At 54.3% G+C, this 13,910-nt stretch overlaps 2 protein-coding genes across 9 annotated transcripts in view; one reads left to right on the plus strand and one right to left on the minus strand.

The window, feature by feature from the left end:
* Positions 1 to 1,154: 1,154 nt before the first annotated feature.
* On the minus strand, positions 1,155 to 8,168 carry SFXN2 (sideroflexin 2). 8 transcript variants are annotated; one of them, XM_027672351.1, is made up of 12 exons: positions 7,869 to 8,008; positions 7,199 to 7,371; positions 6,721 to 6,891; positions 5,533 to 5,631; positions 5,301 to 5,376; positions 5,138 to 5,223; positions 4,397 to 4,457; positions 4,253 to 4,325; positions 3,651 to 3,700; positions 3,292 to 3,341; positions 3,008 to 3,055; positions 1,155 to 2,602 (listed from the first exon to the last, which is right to left on the minus strand). In XM_027672351.1, exons 2-12 carry the CDS (start codon positions 7,357 to 7,359, stop codon positions 2,503 to 2,505), a joined length of 975 nt encoding a protein of 324 aa, XP_027528152.1. In that variant the 5' UTR covers positions 7,360 to 7,371; positions 7,869 to 8,008; the 3' UTR covers positions 1,155 to 2,502. The 8 variants fall into 8 exon arrangements, with proteins under 8 accessions (XP_027528152.1, XP_027528149.1, XP_027528154.1 ...); XM_027672353.1 differs by lacking the exon at positions 7,869 to 8,008 and having other exon boundaries at positions 2,419 to 2,602; positions 4,259 to 4,325; positions 7,199 to 7,359; XM_027672349.1 differs by lacking the exon at positions 7,869 to 8,008 and adding an exon at positions 8,139 to 8,168 and having other exon boundaries at positions 2,503 to 2,602; positions 3,651 to 4,325.
* A 109-nt stretch (positions 8,169 to 8,277) lies between these two features.
* The window catches only part of ARL3 (ADP ribosylation factor like GTPase 3), a 30,485-nt gene continuing 24,852 nt past the window's right edge, over positions 8,278 to 13,910 (plus strand). Inside the window, exon 1 of the mRNA XM_027672366.1 lies at positions 8,278 to 8,385. Coding sequence (XP_027528167.1) covers positions 8,383 to 8,385 — 3 coding nt within the window. The 5' untranslated portion in view covers positions 8,278 to 8,382. The remainder of the gene's footprint in view (positions 8,386 to 13,910) is intronic.

The raw sequence follows: 13,910 nt of genomic DNA on the forward strand, positions 1-13,910 counted from the left end.
CTTGGACCCAAAGACAGCCCAGGCAGCTAGAGGTACCTTTCTGAAAGTCCTCAAAGCTGTTTTGGGTGTAGGAGGAGAGCAGCTTGAGTTAAGGAGCTTAAGGAAAGCAGAGAGCGGAGATGTCTCCTTGTGGCTTCTCCCCACGCCCAATAGGAGTGACATCTGTTTCACCTCATGTGCTTATCTGTTATTTTAATTCCACTTTAACAAGAGATCTAATAATGCCGAGGGAACAGATACACAAGTTTGAACATGTTTTCCTACTTTCTGCTGGCCTATTAATTATTTCAGAGCTCTTTTACAGCTTTCTAGCTGTAGCTACGTGTGGTTGGAGACATTATCCTCTGCCTGTTGCAGCTTGGGCAGAAGCAAACCTCTTGTGGATACGGCTTGGCCCTTCGAGAAGTACCTTTAGGGTTCATCTGCTCTCTCTGTAGGAGCAGAGTGGTTAATGTGTCTCTACTCAGGCACGTAGCCGATGTGAGAATCCCTGGGGGATCTGGCATATATCCCTGGCTGGAGAGAGGAGCGTGGACCTTCTGCTGGGCCATGGGGCTCTGGGAGCAGCCACGTCATACGGCTTGTTAGAAACACGCTTGTCCCACCGAGGGATGTTCATCAGCAAGCAGAGAGCCTGGGTGCAGCTGATTGAAAGCAAGGGCTTTAGCCCAGGACTTGGGCTCCTTCCTCTTCCAAAATAGGTTGCATCAAACTTAAGCTGCTCTTCTTCAGGGTGGGAGAGGCCTCATGGCAGACCCAAGTTAGCATCATGCAAACTCTGCCGGGCCAAGAAGATAAACAGCACCCACGGGTGTAAGAAGGGTCACCCAGTGTCATCCCCCCAGTTCCCACAATGGGATAAGTGTCACAATGAGCACAGCACTGTCACCTTTTGTCACTTGCCTTGGGACTGTTTGTAGCCCCAAGAACCATTTGAGGAATGCTGCATTGGATGCCCAAAGATTTCAGAATTCATGCCAGACCTTACACTCTTTCTCCTTCTCCTGGCCCCTGTGCTGACCCTCACCCTGGTGCCTGGTTAGTCACAAAGCCCACACCTTTCCCTTTCAAGGCAAGCATGAGACCCACATACCAACCCAGCCCAGCCCAGGGAACCAGACACTCAGAGACCAGCCAGGAGCAGAACCCACAACTGTTTTTTAAAAATCATTGCATTTATTTTTCAACCTTCCTCTGTTGTTTGCAGTGCTGGTATTCAGAGCCCAAATTAATACAGCTCTGTGACAAGAAAGACAAGTAGCTACTGGAGAGGGTCCAGCAGAGGCCATGAAGATGATGAGGGGTCTGGGGCATCTCTCCTGTGAGGAGAAACTGTGGGAGCTGGGCCTGTCTGGGGAAGACTGAGAGAGGATCTCATCAATGCATATATATTGCAAAGGCGGGTGCCATGAGGATGGTGCCAGGCTCTTTTCAGTGGTGCCCAGCGACAAGACAAGGAGTAATGCCCATGAACTAAACGACAAGAAGTTCCACTTCAATATGGGGAAGAACTTCTGTGCACTGAGGGTGGTAGAGCACTGGAATAGGCTGCCCAGGCAGGTTGTAGAGTGTCCCTCTCTGGAGATATTCAAAACCCACCCGGATGCCTTCCTGTGTCACCTGCTATAGGTGACCCTGCCTTGGCACTAGATCATCTGCCTAGGCAGACTAGATGATCTTCAGAGGGTCCCTAACAATTGTGTGATTCTGTGACACCTGTGTCTCCTTCCCCCATCCAAGGGGGCACAGAGACAACTGTCCCCCAAAGCTGCAGGTCCATGGTCCTACTGTGGGGACAGTGAGATGTGGGACAAGGGTGATGGCTGGCTTTTGTGATCAGAGGAATGAAAAAATTAGAGCTTAAAAACCATTAGCTATTTCTTTCCTGGATTATGGCAATTGCTAAGTGAATAAAACCTGAACCTGACAGCAAGGAAGGCATAGTCCAAGCACCGGCCTCTGGACTTTGGGATACTCCCTGTGCAGAGGCAACGGGTCCCTTCATGCCTGCCAAGGCATGATCCAGGTCTTGGTAAGAGGCTACTGTGGAGGTTTAAGGCAGGAATGTGGTTTGATTGCTGGTACAATGGCAGGACAACTGCTTTTGGAGGTAGAACTGTGCTTTGAGCTCCAAGTGAGAGAGCCTGATGCCTTGTGGGGCCAAGTCCAGTGACCACAAAAGGCTCAGACAGGGTGGGCAGATCCTCCTGCACTGGGCCAGAGGAAGGCACGGGAAATACAGGCATTGCTCAAAGCAAGAGGCATGTGGGGAAGCATGGACACAGCCAGCAGCAGATGGGGGAGGCTCAGGACAAGCCAAAGTGCTGCAAGCTGGGCACACAGAGCCAGATTCTGCTTCTCCAGTGGAAGGAGGCAGCAGAGAAGATGCTGGGCTGGGGAGCAGATCTGGCTGGACTGTGCTTCTGATCCCTGCTCAGGGGATGCAGTACTGGCGGTGGCAGGGGGCTGGAGGGGTGTGATGGCTCCTGAGGTGATCTCCTTTCACAGTCCCTTGTTAAAATAGACGTACGGCACTTTGTCCCCGTGCTTGGCCACAATGCTGTCACGCAGCTCCAGCTCAAGGTCAGCCAGCGCAAGGGAGCTGTGGGGAGAGGGGGTAGACACTGAGACCTGTGATCCTCCTCCCCAGCCACCAGTCAAACCACCCTCCCTCCCCATTGCCATTTGAGGCCCTCTACATTCCCCGGGATCTTGAAGGCTCATGTCAAGATCCACCACCCATCCCTGGCATCCACCACTCCGAGTGCTGGAGGGCAGAGAGCTGCCCTTGGAGCTGGGTGTCCCGTTGCTCCCAGCACAGAGCTCACAGAGCAGGGCAGGCACATGCTCTCCTGCTGCCCTGGGCACCAGCATGTACAGGAAAGCGCTGCCTTGATTTGAAAGGTGGGTGTCCATCATGCTTCTCCTGGGATGGGCAGAGAAGACCTAGAGGAGGGGGAAGTCTCCCGAGGTGTCATGCAAGAGAGGGAAGAAGTGGGACAGGTACCATCTCTGTGGGAAGAGGGCACAGGCTGCTGGCACCATGAACAGGAGGCTGTGGGACAGAAGAGCCGAACGTTAGTGTTGGGGATCACAGCCCATATGCCCCCCAGCCACAGGGATCTCAGCCCAAGAGGTGCTGCTCACACCTCATGACTCCCAATAACTGGGAAAAGCCCAGGCTGAAAGGCAAGGCTTTGCATTCCTCTGCTGGGAAAGAGGTATTTTTTCTAGCATCCCTTGGAGCCATGCTCCAGGCACCCGCAGGTGTTTGAGCAGTGAGATACTTACAAGCCCCCGCAGAGCAGCACCTGCAGAGGCCCGTGGAGAACCCGGATTCGCTGCAAGGGAAGAGCTGGGATTGAGTCCCTGGGCCTCACTGCAAGCCCTGCTCACAGTGTGGGCAGACTTCTCCCCTCAATGGTGCTGAATGCCCAATGCCTCCAGTGTGCCACCAAACCCTGCCACCCTTCCACAGCCTCTCCATGTCACTCGAGAGACCTTTGGTGCATCGGTGACTTGAGTAGGGGGCAAAGCAAGCCAGGCTCTGCAACCCCCCACTTCATCCTCTGCATCTTGGCAACTGGGAAGCAGAGCTGGGGCACCGCAGAACCCACTGGAAAACTGTGGCAGGGGAAATGTGAGCTCACCTGCATGAACGTGAATTTCTCCAGCCGCTCCATGATGATGGGCAAAATAACTAGGTACAGAGAGAAAAGGTCAGGCTCCCCCTGCAAGTCAGCCTGCAGGGCTCTCCCAGCAGGACTGTCCACCTGGAGGCCATGGCAGCAGCTAGTTGTGCTGAGGGCCACTGGGTGTTTGCTCACAGCAAAGACCTTAACCCACACACATTCATCACCCAGGCAGCATGGTCTGTGCTCCTCATGCTCCCAATCCCTCCTGCTCGGCCTGCGGCATGTCAAGGGTCTCATGAGGTGAGGGGATGCTGGGCTGCAGAGCGAGGGGCTAGGGCCAGAGAGCATGAGATGTGTCCTTGTGGGGCCAAACTGCCATGAGAGCACCCCATGTCCCCCACAGGCTGTGCGTTGGGATGAGGAAGCCTGGGGGCTTGGGGGACTCCAACTGGAATGGCAGGATAAGGAGATCAGCTCCATTTGTGGGATGAGACCAAATGACACCTGGGATGCAGTGCCACCCTCCCTCTTCTTCGTGGGGGAAACTGAAGCAAGGGAAGGCAAAGTAGTGGGTCCTAGGGGAGTCCGTGGTCCAGTCCCACACCCTCCTGCTTTACACTCACTCATGCCCGGTGCTGCCATGGTGATCCTGGAGACCACAACCTGTGCGATGCCCTTCACTGCTGCCCTCTGCAAGCAAAAGCAGCAGGTGAGCCCCTGCAGCTCCGTGCCCCAGCCCAGATCTCCATCCCCAGACTCACCCTGGAGCGACCAAGCTCGTTGTTGTCCCCATCTGTCACTGTGATCCCATTGATGATCTCCCTGAAGGGGACAGGCAGCCATGAGTGGAGGCCAGGATGGTTGGGAAAGCATAAGAACACAGCAGTGGGGTGAGGGAGTGCTGTGCTGGTACAGCAGCACCAGCTGCTCCTGGGGCACAAGGCTCCATCACCCTGGGATGCTGTGGTCCCAGCCCAGCCAATGCTGCCATCTTCAGGGCACAGCTGCGAGCAGGATCCAGCCGTGCCAGGGACTGACACTGCCTGGGACCCGCAGCCAAGCCAGGAGTCAGTCTCTCACACAGCCCCCCACCTCCCTGTACTTGTGGGGGACCCCAAGCAGCAGATACAGGTCTCCACATGGGCCCCACCTAGGGTGTACCAGCACCAGGATATCATGGACTGGGGCTCTCCCATCACCACACACAGGAGACCTTTGGGTCTGAGAGATCTTCCAGCCCAGATCGCAGAACAGCTATCCTCAGCCCAAAATCCCCCTCCTGCTCCAGGCAGGAGCCATCCCACCCGGCACCCTCCACCAGAGACACAGCACTGCAAAAACACAGATTCTCGTTCACCTCCCCCCTATCCTCCCACCCTCTTCAACCCCTAGGGTGGGAATCCAAGGCAGGGTGACCAGGCAGCCTAGGAGCCTGGCTGCCACCAGGTTGCCTTGGGAAGGAGCTGGGTTCCTGGAGTGTCCGGTCTGCACGTGACACTTACTGTTGCCGCATCATGGGGATATTGATACAGTTGGCAGCAGCCACAGCTGCGAAGGGGACCCAGCGGGCCAGCAAGGGGGGTGCTCGCTGTGGGAGACAGACTGGCATCAGTGCAGGAGGGCAGGATGTGCCTAGCTGCCCCACCTGGCCCCAGCTTGGCATACCTTGGTGTAGAGGTTGAGTCCCACTGCGGTGGCCAGGGCTGCACCGGTGGCCGTGACATAAGCCACACCAATTTGCCTGGACAGCGATTTCCAAAGATGAGAGAGAACAGAAACACCAACTCTGACTCAACCCTGTTCCTTCAGTACCCAAGAAAGGCCATAGGTGGTCTTTACAGGATATCCAGGGGGGTGTCAACATAGAGGGTCCTTATTCTTGCGTGGGATCACTCACCTCAGCGAGATGGAGGCGGCAGCGTTACGGTTGGTGTAGTTGACAAAGGCATTGAAGGACTGGTTCACCCACTGCCAAAAAACCACAGCAGGCACCGTCCTGCGAAGGGAAGGGACCAGGAGAGCACACGAGGGCTGTCATGGATGCCAGGCCTGTGCCTGTGGCCAGGCTTGGCAGTGAGCCAGCTAAGATGCCCTCAATATACTTGTCATGGTTTCTCCAAAGGGAAACTGAGGAACCCTGGCAAAGCCACGAGCCAGTGGCAGAGCTGGGAAATGACCCAGGAATCCTGGCTGCCCTAGGGCTTTGGGGATCACAGGAGGGGTTCCAGGCCTGCAGGGCACTTAGGCAGGAGTGGGAGGTGCAGCTCTCAGCAGGGCGGCAGCCATCCTGCTGGGCTGAGATAAGCCTTTGTCAAAGGGAGCAGCAAGGAGGGAACACATGGGGACAGAATAGGCTCTGGGGGACCAGGGTGCCTGGGTTCCTACTGGTGTCTCAGGAACATGGAAGTGGGGCAGGAAGGGACACAGGGAGATGTGGGGCTGAGCAGGCTTTGGGATGCAGGAAGGTGGGGATGGGCTGAGAAGAGGGTGACCCATCGGCACTGGGAGATCTGCCATCCAGACTGGACCTCATCGGCAACTGTCAAACCAGTCTAGCAAAGAGGGGTCGGATTGGATGGGGATCCAATGGGAAAGGAAGTGTATGATCCACATAGTCTGGAGACAGGATTGCTCACCCCCCCAGCAGCCATTTCAGCAGGTAAATGCAGGGAGCTGTCAGCAGGGGCTGGGGATGCTGAAGCAACCTGGCCTGGGGGCAGATTTGGTTCTCAGTTCTGAGGACTGCTATGGTCCGCAGATCAAGAGCAGCAGCCAAGTAGGACTTGGTTGCATTAATCACTACAGGAACTCTGGGAAGAGCTGAGCTGAGCTCGGTGTGAAGTGAGACCATCCTCAGCGATGCCAGGGGCCGAGGGGATCTGTGATGCTTCCACCACAGGCTGGGTGCTGGGGACAGGGCACAGGGACATGCATGGGGCTTGGCCATGGGACACAGGCAAGCACAGCAGCCATGGGCATGCCTTGGGCAGTACCCAGCCCCAGAAGAGGCAGACTGGCCACACTCCAGCCATCAGAGGACCTCTTGAGGGGCTGGCAAACCAGCCTGGCAAACCCATGAGCTCACCGATAGAACTGGAGCATGCAGCCGGTGATGGCCATGCCCCCTGGCACCTGGAAGGACATCCTCCCGATGAGGTTCATCTTCTCACCGCTGTCAGGGTGGAAGGCTGAGTCGTACAGCTTCTTGGCATAGAGCAGCTGCTCCTGGCTGCTTCCTGGTGGCACCAGTCCGGCCCTGCAAGCCCAAAGCCTATTGGGGAAGCTGCACAGACCTGCCAGCACCTGGCACTGCCGGAGCGCAGAGCCCCGGCCATCATACATGAAAGGCAGAGGAAACATCTCCCACAAGAGATACATGTTACAGCTTAAGGCTCCTGGGAAAAGCCTGGGAAACTCTCCCAAAATTGCCTCCAGGGGATGTTAAGTCACAGTGTACCTGCTTGCAAATGACTGCCTCCATCCGCCTGCAACACTGCAGAATGGTCAGGTATGGCAACAGGCACAGGGATGGTACCTGCCCTGGCTGTACCCCTGCCCCTCACCTGCAGCCTTCCACCAGGGCCTTGGCCCGGTCCAGCTCCTCCTCTGGCACCAGCACTGTCCGCGGGTCGGTGATGTTGAGGAAATGCTTCAGGCGCCCCACGAAGGTGCTCTGGTCCCAGCGCGGGGCATCGATGTTGAAGCCAAGTGGAACAGTGGCCATTTTGCTCTGGGTCTGTCCAAGGGAAGAAGGTGACTCAGTAGGATCCTGCCTCGCTTGCTCATTGAGTGCAGGCCTGCCACGGCCATGGGAGCGGTCAGCTGGGTGAGAGCCAGGGCAGGTTTATGTTTAACGGGATAGTTGGACTTTCAGCAGCCCCGAGCCTGGAAGCCTCCTGCACCCCTGCTGCCAGCAGAACACTGCAGCGAGGTTGCTCCTCCACACACCATCCCACTTACATGGGGATGTGTGCTGCCTCCTAAAGCACCCAGAACCCCCTCCTTGGGGTAGGACATGCTGCACAGCACTGTAGGGCCCAGCTCACCCCTCCCAGGGCTGCACAGCCCTGCCCTGTGAGCACTCTGTTTGGGAGAAGAGGCCGACTGTCACCTGGCTATAACCTCCTTTCAGATAGTTGTACAGAACGATAAGATCTCCCCTAAGCCTCCTTTTCTCCAGGCTGAACACCCCCAGCTCCCTGAGCCGCTCCTCATAAAACTTGAGCTCCAAACCTTTCACCAGCTTCGTTGCCCTTCTCTGGAAGGCACGGCACGGCACGGCACGGCCCGGCACAGCACAGCACGGCTCGGCACACCTCCAGTCCGCCACGGCCCGGCCCGGTTCAGCTCGGCTCTGCACGGTCCCGGACACCACACCCACCGCCCAGCCCAGCCCAGCCCAGCCCAGCCCAGCCCTGCCCTGCCCTGCCCTGCCCTGCCCCGCCCCGCCCCTCCCCTCCCCTCCCCTCCCGTCCCGTCCCGTCCCGTCCCCACGTGTCCCACCTGCGCTCCCCGAGCCCCTCTCCCGCCCACATGTCCCGCCCCCGCGCTCCGGCGCGTGGCCGCCCTCAGCCAATCACAGAGCCTCGAGCGGCCGTGCCCACCTCCCCTCGGGGGGGCCGCCCTCGTACGCATGCGCTCCTTGGAGGGCCGGGCCTGAGTGTGGCCCCGCCCCCCGGCGCGCGCACGTCGTCGCGCGGGGCGGGTGTGACGCAGTTGCCCATGGTAACCCCGGGCCGCGCCGAGGATGGTGAGCGGGGCGGGGGCAGCGCCGGGACGGGACGGGCCCGGGGGGGCGCGGGGCACGGGGCACGGGGGGCCTAAAGGGCCACGGGCGTCACCGCCCCGGAGCGTAGGGTAATGAGGGCCGGAGGCACCACCTGGGGTCTGTCGGGCCCGGCCGGGGCCCAGGGCAGGCACTGGCGGGCCTGGGGCCATGAAGGGGTGTGCCGAGAGGACGGGACCAGGAGTATGGACCAGGCTCTGCTCAGTGATGCCGGGCAGTAGGGCACAGGGCAACAGGCACAAGCTGATGCAGAGGAAGTTCCACTTGAACTTCTTTACTGTGCGGGTGACCACGCACTGGAACAGATTGCCCAAAGAAGCTGTGAAGTTTCTCTCACTGGAGAAATTCCAGAACCGTCTGTATGCAATCCTGTGCCATGTGCTCTAGGGTGTCCCTGCTTGATTAGGGAGGTCGGACCAGATGACTCGCTGTGGTCCCTTCCAGCCTGTCCTGTTCTGTGATGCTGTGACACCCTCCCGGGAGTATGGCAGTCCTGGGATCTGAGTGCCCACCTGGGCAGAGTGGGGGGTGCCAGGGACCTGGTGGGGCAGGGGTGTCTGGTCGGGAGTGGGGGGCCCTGGGATGTGGAGGTTGGGGACACCCAGGCAAAGGGATGAGAACAGTGTAAATTTGTGGCCTCCAGCCGTGGGAGACCCTGGCTGGGGCCCTGGCAGGACACAGAGATTACAAGGGACATGGAGAAGGGGCTTGAGTCCAGACAAGGGCAACAAAGCTGGTGAAGGGTTTGAGCACAAGTCCTATGAGGAGAAGCTGAGGGAGCTGAGGTTGTTTAGCCTGGAGAAAAGGAGGCTTAGAGGGGACCTTGTCACTCTCTACAACTACCTAAAAGGGGGATGTAGCCAGGTGGCAGTCATCCTCTTCTCCCAGGCAACTGGTGATAGGATGAGAGGACGTAGTCTTAAGTTGTGCCAGCAGAGGATTAGATTGGACATTAGGAGAAAGTTCTTCACAGAAGTGATAAGATGTTGGAATGGGCTGCCCAGGGAGGTGTTCAACAAAAGACTGTATGTGGCATTTAGTCCCACAGTCTAGTTGACGTGGTGGTGTTGGGCCATAGGTTGGACTCAGTGATCTCAGAGGTGTTTTCCAGCCTAAATGATTCTGTGAGTTGGATCTTGGCAGGGGCTGGGAGATCTGAGGATGCTGTGGGGGGATGGGATCAGCCTGCTTGGAGTTGATTCAGTCAAGGTCTGGAGGGTGTAATGGAGGGTTGGGTGCTTGAGAGGGCTGAAGAGCAGGATGGCAGTGGCCCACCTGGTCTGAGGAAGGAAGGAGCAATGGAAGAGCCTGGCAAGGATGGAGGGCAGTGTTCAGGGATTGACTATGAAGAGCCTGGGACCATCTGTGGCTGTAAAGGGACACTGGGCAGCCCAACCAAGGTGGGAAGAGGCCACGCTGTGACCTGAATCCTGGCTGTAGGAGTTCATGAGGGAGCTACCAGAGAGCTTGCTGAGGTGCAAGGGCTGGTTGTTGGTAAACAGCCTTAGAACGGGAGTTCTGTCATGGCAGAGAGGCCTGGATGAAGGGGTTGCGTGTTCAGGAATGGGCAGACTGAGACAAACTGCTCAGAGGCTGAAAGAAAACTGCCAGTTGGGTGGGATGGACAGTCTGGTGAGTCACTGGGAAAACCCAGTCAGTGTTGGCTGGCTAGGATAGTTTGCTGGGTTCTTCTGTGCTCTAGGGTTTTCTGCCAGGGGCTGGGGAGATGAAGGACAATCTGGGTTGAAAAGAAAAAATAAGAATACACTGGGGGAAGGGATGGGAATTGAGTTTTGATGCTGATGGGAGAAAAAGAGATCCCAGGGAAAAAAGAAGTGTTGGAGGAGAGAAGTTAATTGTTTGAGAAGTAGCAGTGTGGATTGAAGGAAGAAATTGGGGTCTTGGGTGGAGGGCAATGCTGGGATACAGGTAAAGTGGTGAGGGTACACTGCAGTCTGAATTGAGGTTGTGGGAAGGTTGGATGATGGACCAGGGTGTTGGAAACATGTTGGGTTTAGATGCCAGAGTAGTTGGGGTGGGACAAGTGGGATACTGGCAAAGTCCAGTGAGGACTGGACTGGGTCTGTGGGTGAAGGGTGGTGAGGGAGAGTATGCTGTGGGTGGGGAGCAGCTGCTGAGGATGCAGCATGAGCAGAAAGCACAGGCAGAAGGAAATAGCAGTGGGAAAGGAGCTTTCCCAAGGGCACAGCTTTATTTTGTCCAGGAGCCCTCTGGACACAGGCTGGATTCATGCAAATGGACATCATGGGAGGAGGTATAAGCAAGACTAGCAAAGGCAGCTTCTCATCTTCACTGGGTTAATTCTGGCTGCACCCCCACCTGCTGGGCTACAGAGAGGGAGATTGAGATAAGGCCTGTGGGATCTGCTCTATTTCAGATGAGTTGGTGATGGAGCGTGTCACACCAGACACCAAAGCCATCACAGGATGGACATCTGCTGTAAAGATGAGGGCAGCTGCTTCCAGCAGTGCAGTGCTTTGTAGGACACATTTGGCCTGCAGCTGTCAAATCTGCTCTTCTGCCTTATGATGTCCCGATAAGCTGGTATAGTCTGGGATCTGGCTGCTCTTATCCAGGCGCTTTGTGTGTGGAGAGGGCGGACTGGGTGTTCTCCAGTGTTCGTGTTATTTGATACAACGTTTTACTGCCTCTTTGTCTATTTTTCATTTCTGGGAGTTGTTTTTTAAATTGTAGCCTCTCAGGCAGGGTGGGTGGCGCTTTGAGGTGCCTGGTGGACTGGCAGGAGACTGCACTGTCTCTCTAGATTCTCAACTTCCGCTAAAACAGAATTATCCTTCGTGGTAGAAATTCTGAAACAGCAGCAAATGTATCCAAAGCAGCTGTGGCAGCCCCCGGGGTGTGGGTCAGCAGTCAGAAATGATCCAAACAGCTTGATGTAACAATTTACTGCTTGTCATCTGAGCTGTGGTAGCTGCCCGTGAGCACATTCTGCCATATCGTGATTGCATTGGGAGGCACTTAAACCCCCTTCAACAACTGCTGGCTCCAGTAATGAGAGGGTTAATGCTGAGGTTTGAATTATTTCAGTGTTCATCCAAGTGAGTAGGTACAGAGGGGAAGTGTCTCTTTCTGCAGAGCATACCAGCATTTCTCACAGCTGTGGGGCAGGGGTGGTGGAAGGTCATAGGTAGAGCACGGAGGGAAGGATGAGCATAAAACTGCATAGCATGAGATACAATGTAGCGCTGTAGTCTTTGACACAGTTAAGCAGCATCTGTGGTGGGCACACAGCAAGGGCAAAGGGAGGCTGCTACATGAAAGGTTATGCTACTTTCCAAAGTTTAGGAAATGCTGTGTGAAGCAGAGCTTGTGGCCTCCTCATCACTGTAATAACAATCTTTACCGGGAGAGATGGTATGTTATTGATAGATACTGGGGCCAGAGGATGGCCGGTGTTTTTCTAAAACCATTGATTGAGGATGACATCATTATGTCAAAACCAGAATTGTCAAAGTATGGCCCCGTTTTACAGTTGAGGAAACTGAGTGATGGAGTGTCTAGCTGATACTAGGCAGATCTGGTAGAGAGGATGAAATACCAGCATAGCTAAATGTGTAGTGAGGCATTTTTCTACTGGTCTTGAGCTCATGTTTCTAGGAAAACCAGCATTTATCTCTTGCCTACTGTAGATGCATCTCGTACCCAGAAATTCTTTCTTTTGTCCCTTGTTCCTTGGCAGTAAGGCTCTATTTAAAAAGGCCCCATTAGAAAAAAAAGATGCTTTCAAGGGTTTTAATAGTGCCTTACTACTTTAGTTTCCCAGTACAATTCCATGTCACGTTTTTTGGTTTATTTTACTGATTGCTGAGAGGTTGATAGGAGAAACCACCTGCAGATAGGAGAGTATATCAGCCACTGACCAAGACTTTGAAGTTCTAAAAGCAGACAAAGACTGCTGACATCGTCCAGTGCTGGGCATTGGCTTTTCTCTGTGCAGGGCAAAATGCTTCCTTCAAACTTGCTAAAACCAAAGGAGATTGATTTTAATTATGAAAAGAGGATTCATGCTGGTATTGGGTAATGTATCAAACTGGAAAGTGCTGTGTGACCTCTTTGACAGAAAACTATGTTAGTAGGTTTGAGCTGAAAAAACTCTGTAGGTGACTCGACTCCATTAAATTTTGGATTTCAATTCAGGAAAGAAAGTCTGCATTGAATGACACCATATGGTGGAGACATGCAGCAAGCAAATGATTTTTTGGGAGTTTTGCCAGAGTAAGAAGTATTGAATAAACTGTGCTCAATAGATTAATTTACTTCGGTTGTATTTTGAAAAAGACTGGGTGATTTTATGACCATTAGTGACATTTGCAGTTCTGCAGCCGAAGATAAAGGTAATCAGACGTCATTCTTCAGGGCACCAGCTAATCAGTGCAGTTGTCAGGAAGGACTCCCCTCCTCCAGCTCTGTGTGTGCAGGATTGCACCCTGGATGACAAATGTAGCCTCAAATATCCACTGCGGAAGGCAGAATATTTGGCTCAACTAAGCCCCTCGTCCTTCCCCATGTCAGCTTCTCCTGTTTGACTTTCTGAAACCATCACGTGCACCCTCTGTCTTTAACTTACTCTGTAAAAATGGTGAACTGCTACCATATTGCTTAATTAAAAATAAATTGGGGTCCAGAGCTGTGCTAGGTACTGTGCAGGCAGAACATGGAGTTGTTCCCCATGCCATGGAAATACGGTCTGTCTGAGGTGAGAGATAATCAAGTGATATGAGTGAGGAGAGTCCAAGACAGGTTCGAACTTGACATGTTGGCTGCCTAAACCTCATCAAGGATTGTAGGTGTGGCAGAGAAGGAATTAGCAGAAGAATCATGGGGTGGTTTTATGGATATTTTGTGAAGTTTCTCCCACGGTGGTAGGAAAGGCACAAAGGTTTGAGAATACAGCTCAGCAGTGCTGGGGGGCAGCTGTGGGGAGACAGGAGCCGCTATGGCAAATGCTCTTGGCTGGGAAGAGCCTTGAGGATGAAGACAGGTGACTTGTGGTCGCAGCAGTGGGGAAGAGGGTGTATGTGCAGGGGTGTAGGGTTGGGGGAGAGTGGTCACAGTGGCAGGCAGAGCTGCTGAGCTTTGTGGCTGTATTGCATCTTGGTGAATTGATTTGATTCTACCTAAATATCCACATATAGTAGATAAGCAATTGCTGGTGACTAGGGGTGGTTTTATTTTAAGTTCATTATCTGAGCTTTGTGGCTAATAAAGTTAAACAGAATACATTTACGTCTCTTTCCTAATAGGAATCAACTGTGCTCTACAGCAGCTTGTGGGCCGTGCTTTTTATCCATGCACCATGTATCCAACCCTCAGTACAAGGGGAAATTGTTCTTTCCATTATGGCTTTATATTGCCAATCTGATACAATATTTAAACAGATTATCTCAATGCTCTGTTTGTCCCAAACCAATTTTTGCTTTGGCCTATAAAGTGAATCTTCCTTTCAG

This window comes from Neopelma chrysocephalum, unplaced genomic scaffold (genome assembly GCF_003984885.1).
Source record: "Neopelma chrysocephalum unplaced genomic scaffold, ASM398488v2 Primary Assembly neopelma1_97390, whole genome shotgun sequence".
Classification (NCBI taxonomy): domain Eukaryota; kingdom Metazoa; phylum Chordata; class Aves; order Passeriformes; family Pipridae; genus Neopelma; species Neopelma chrysocephalum.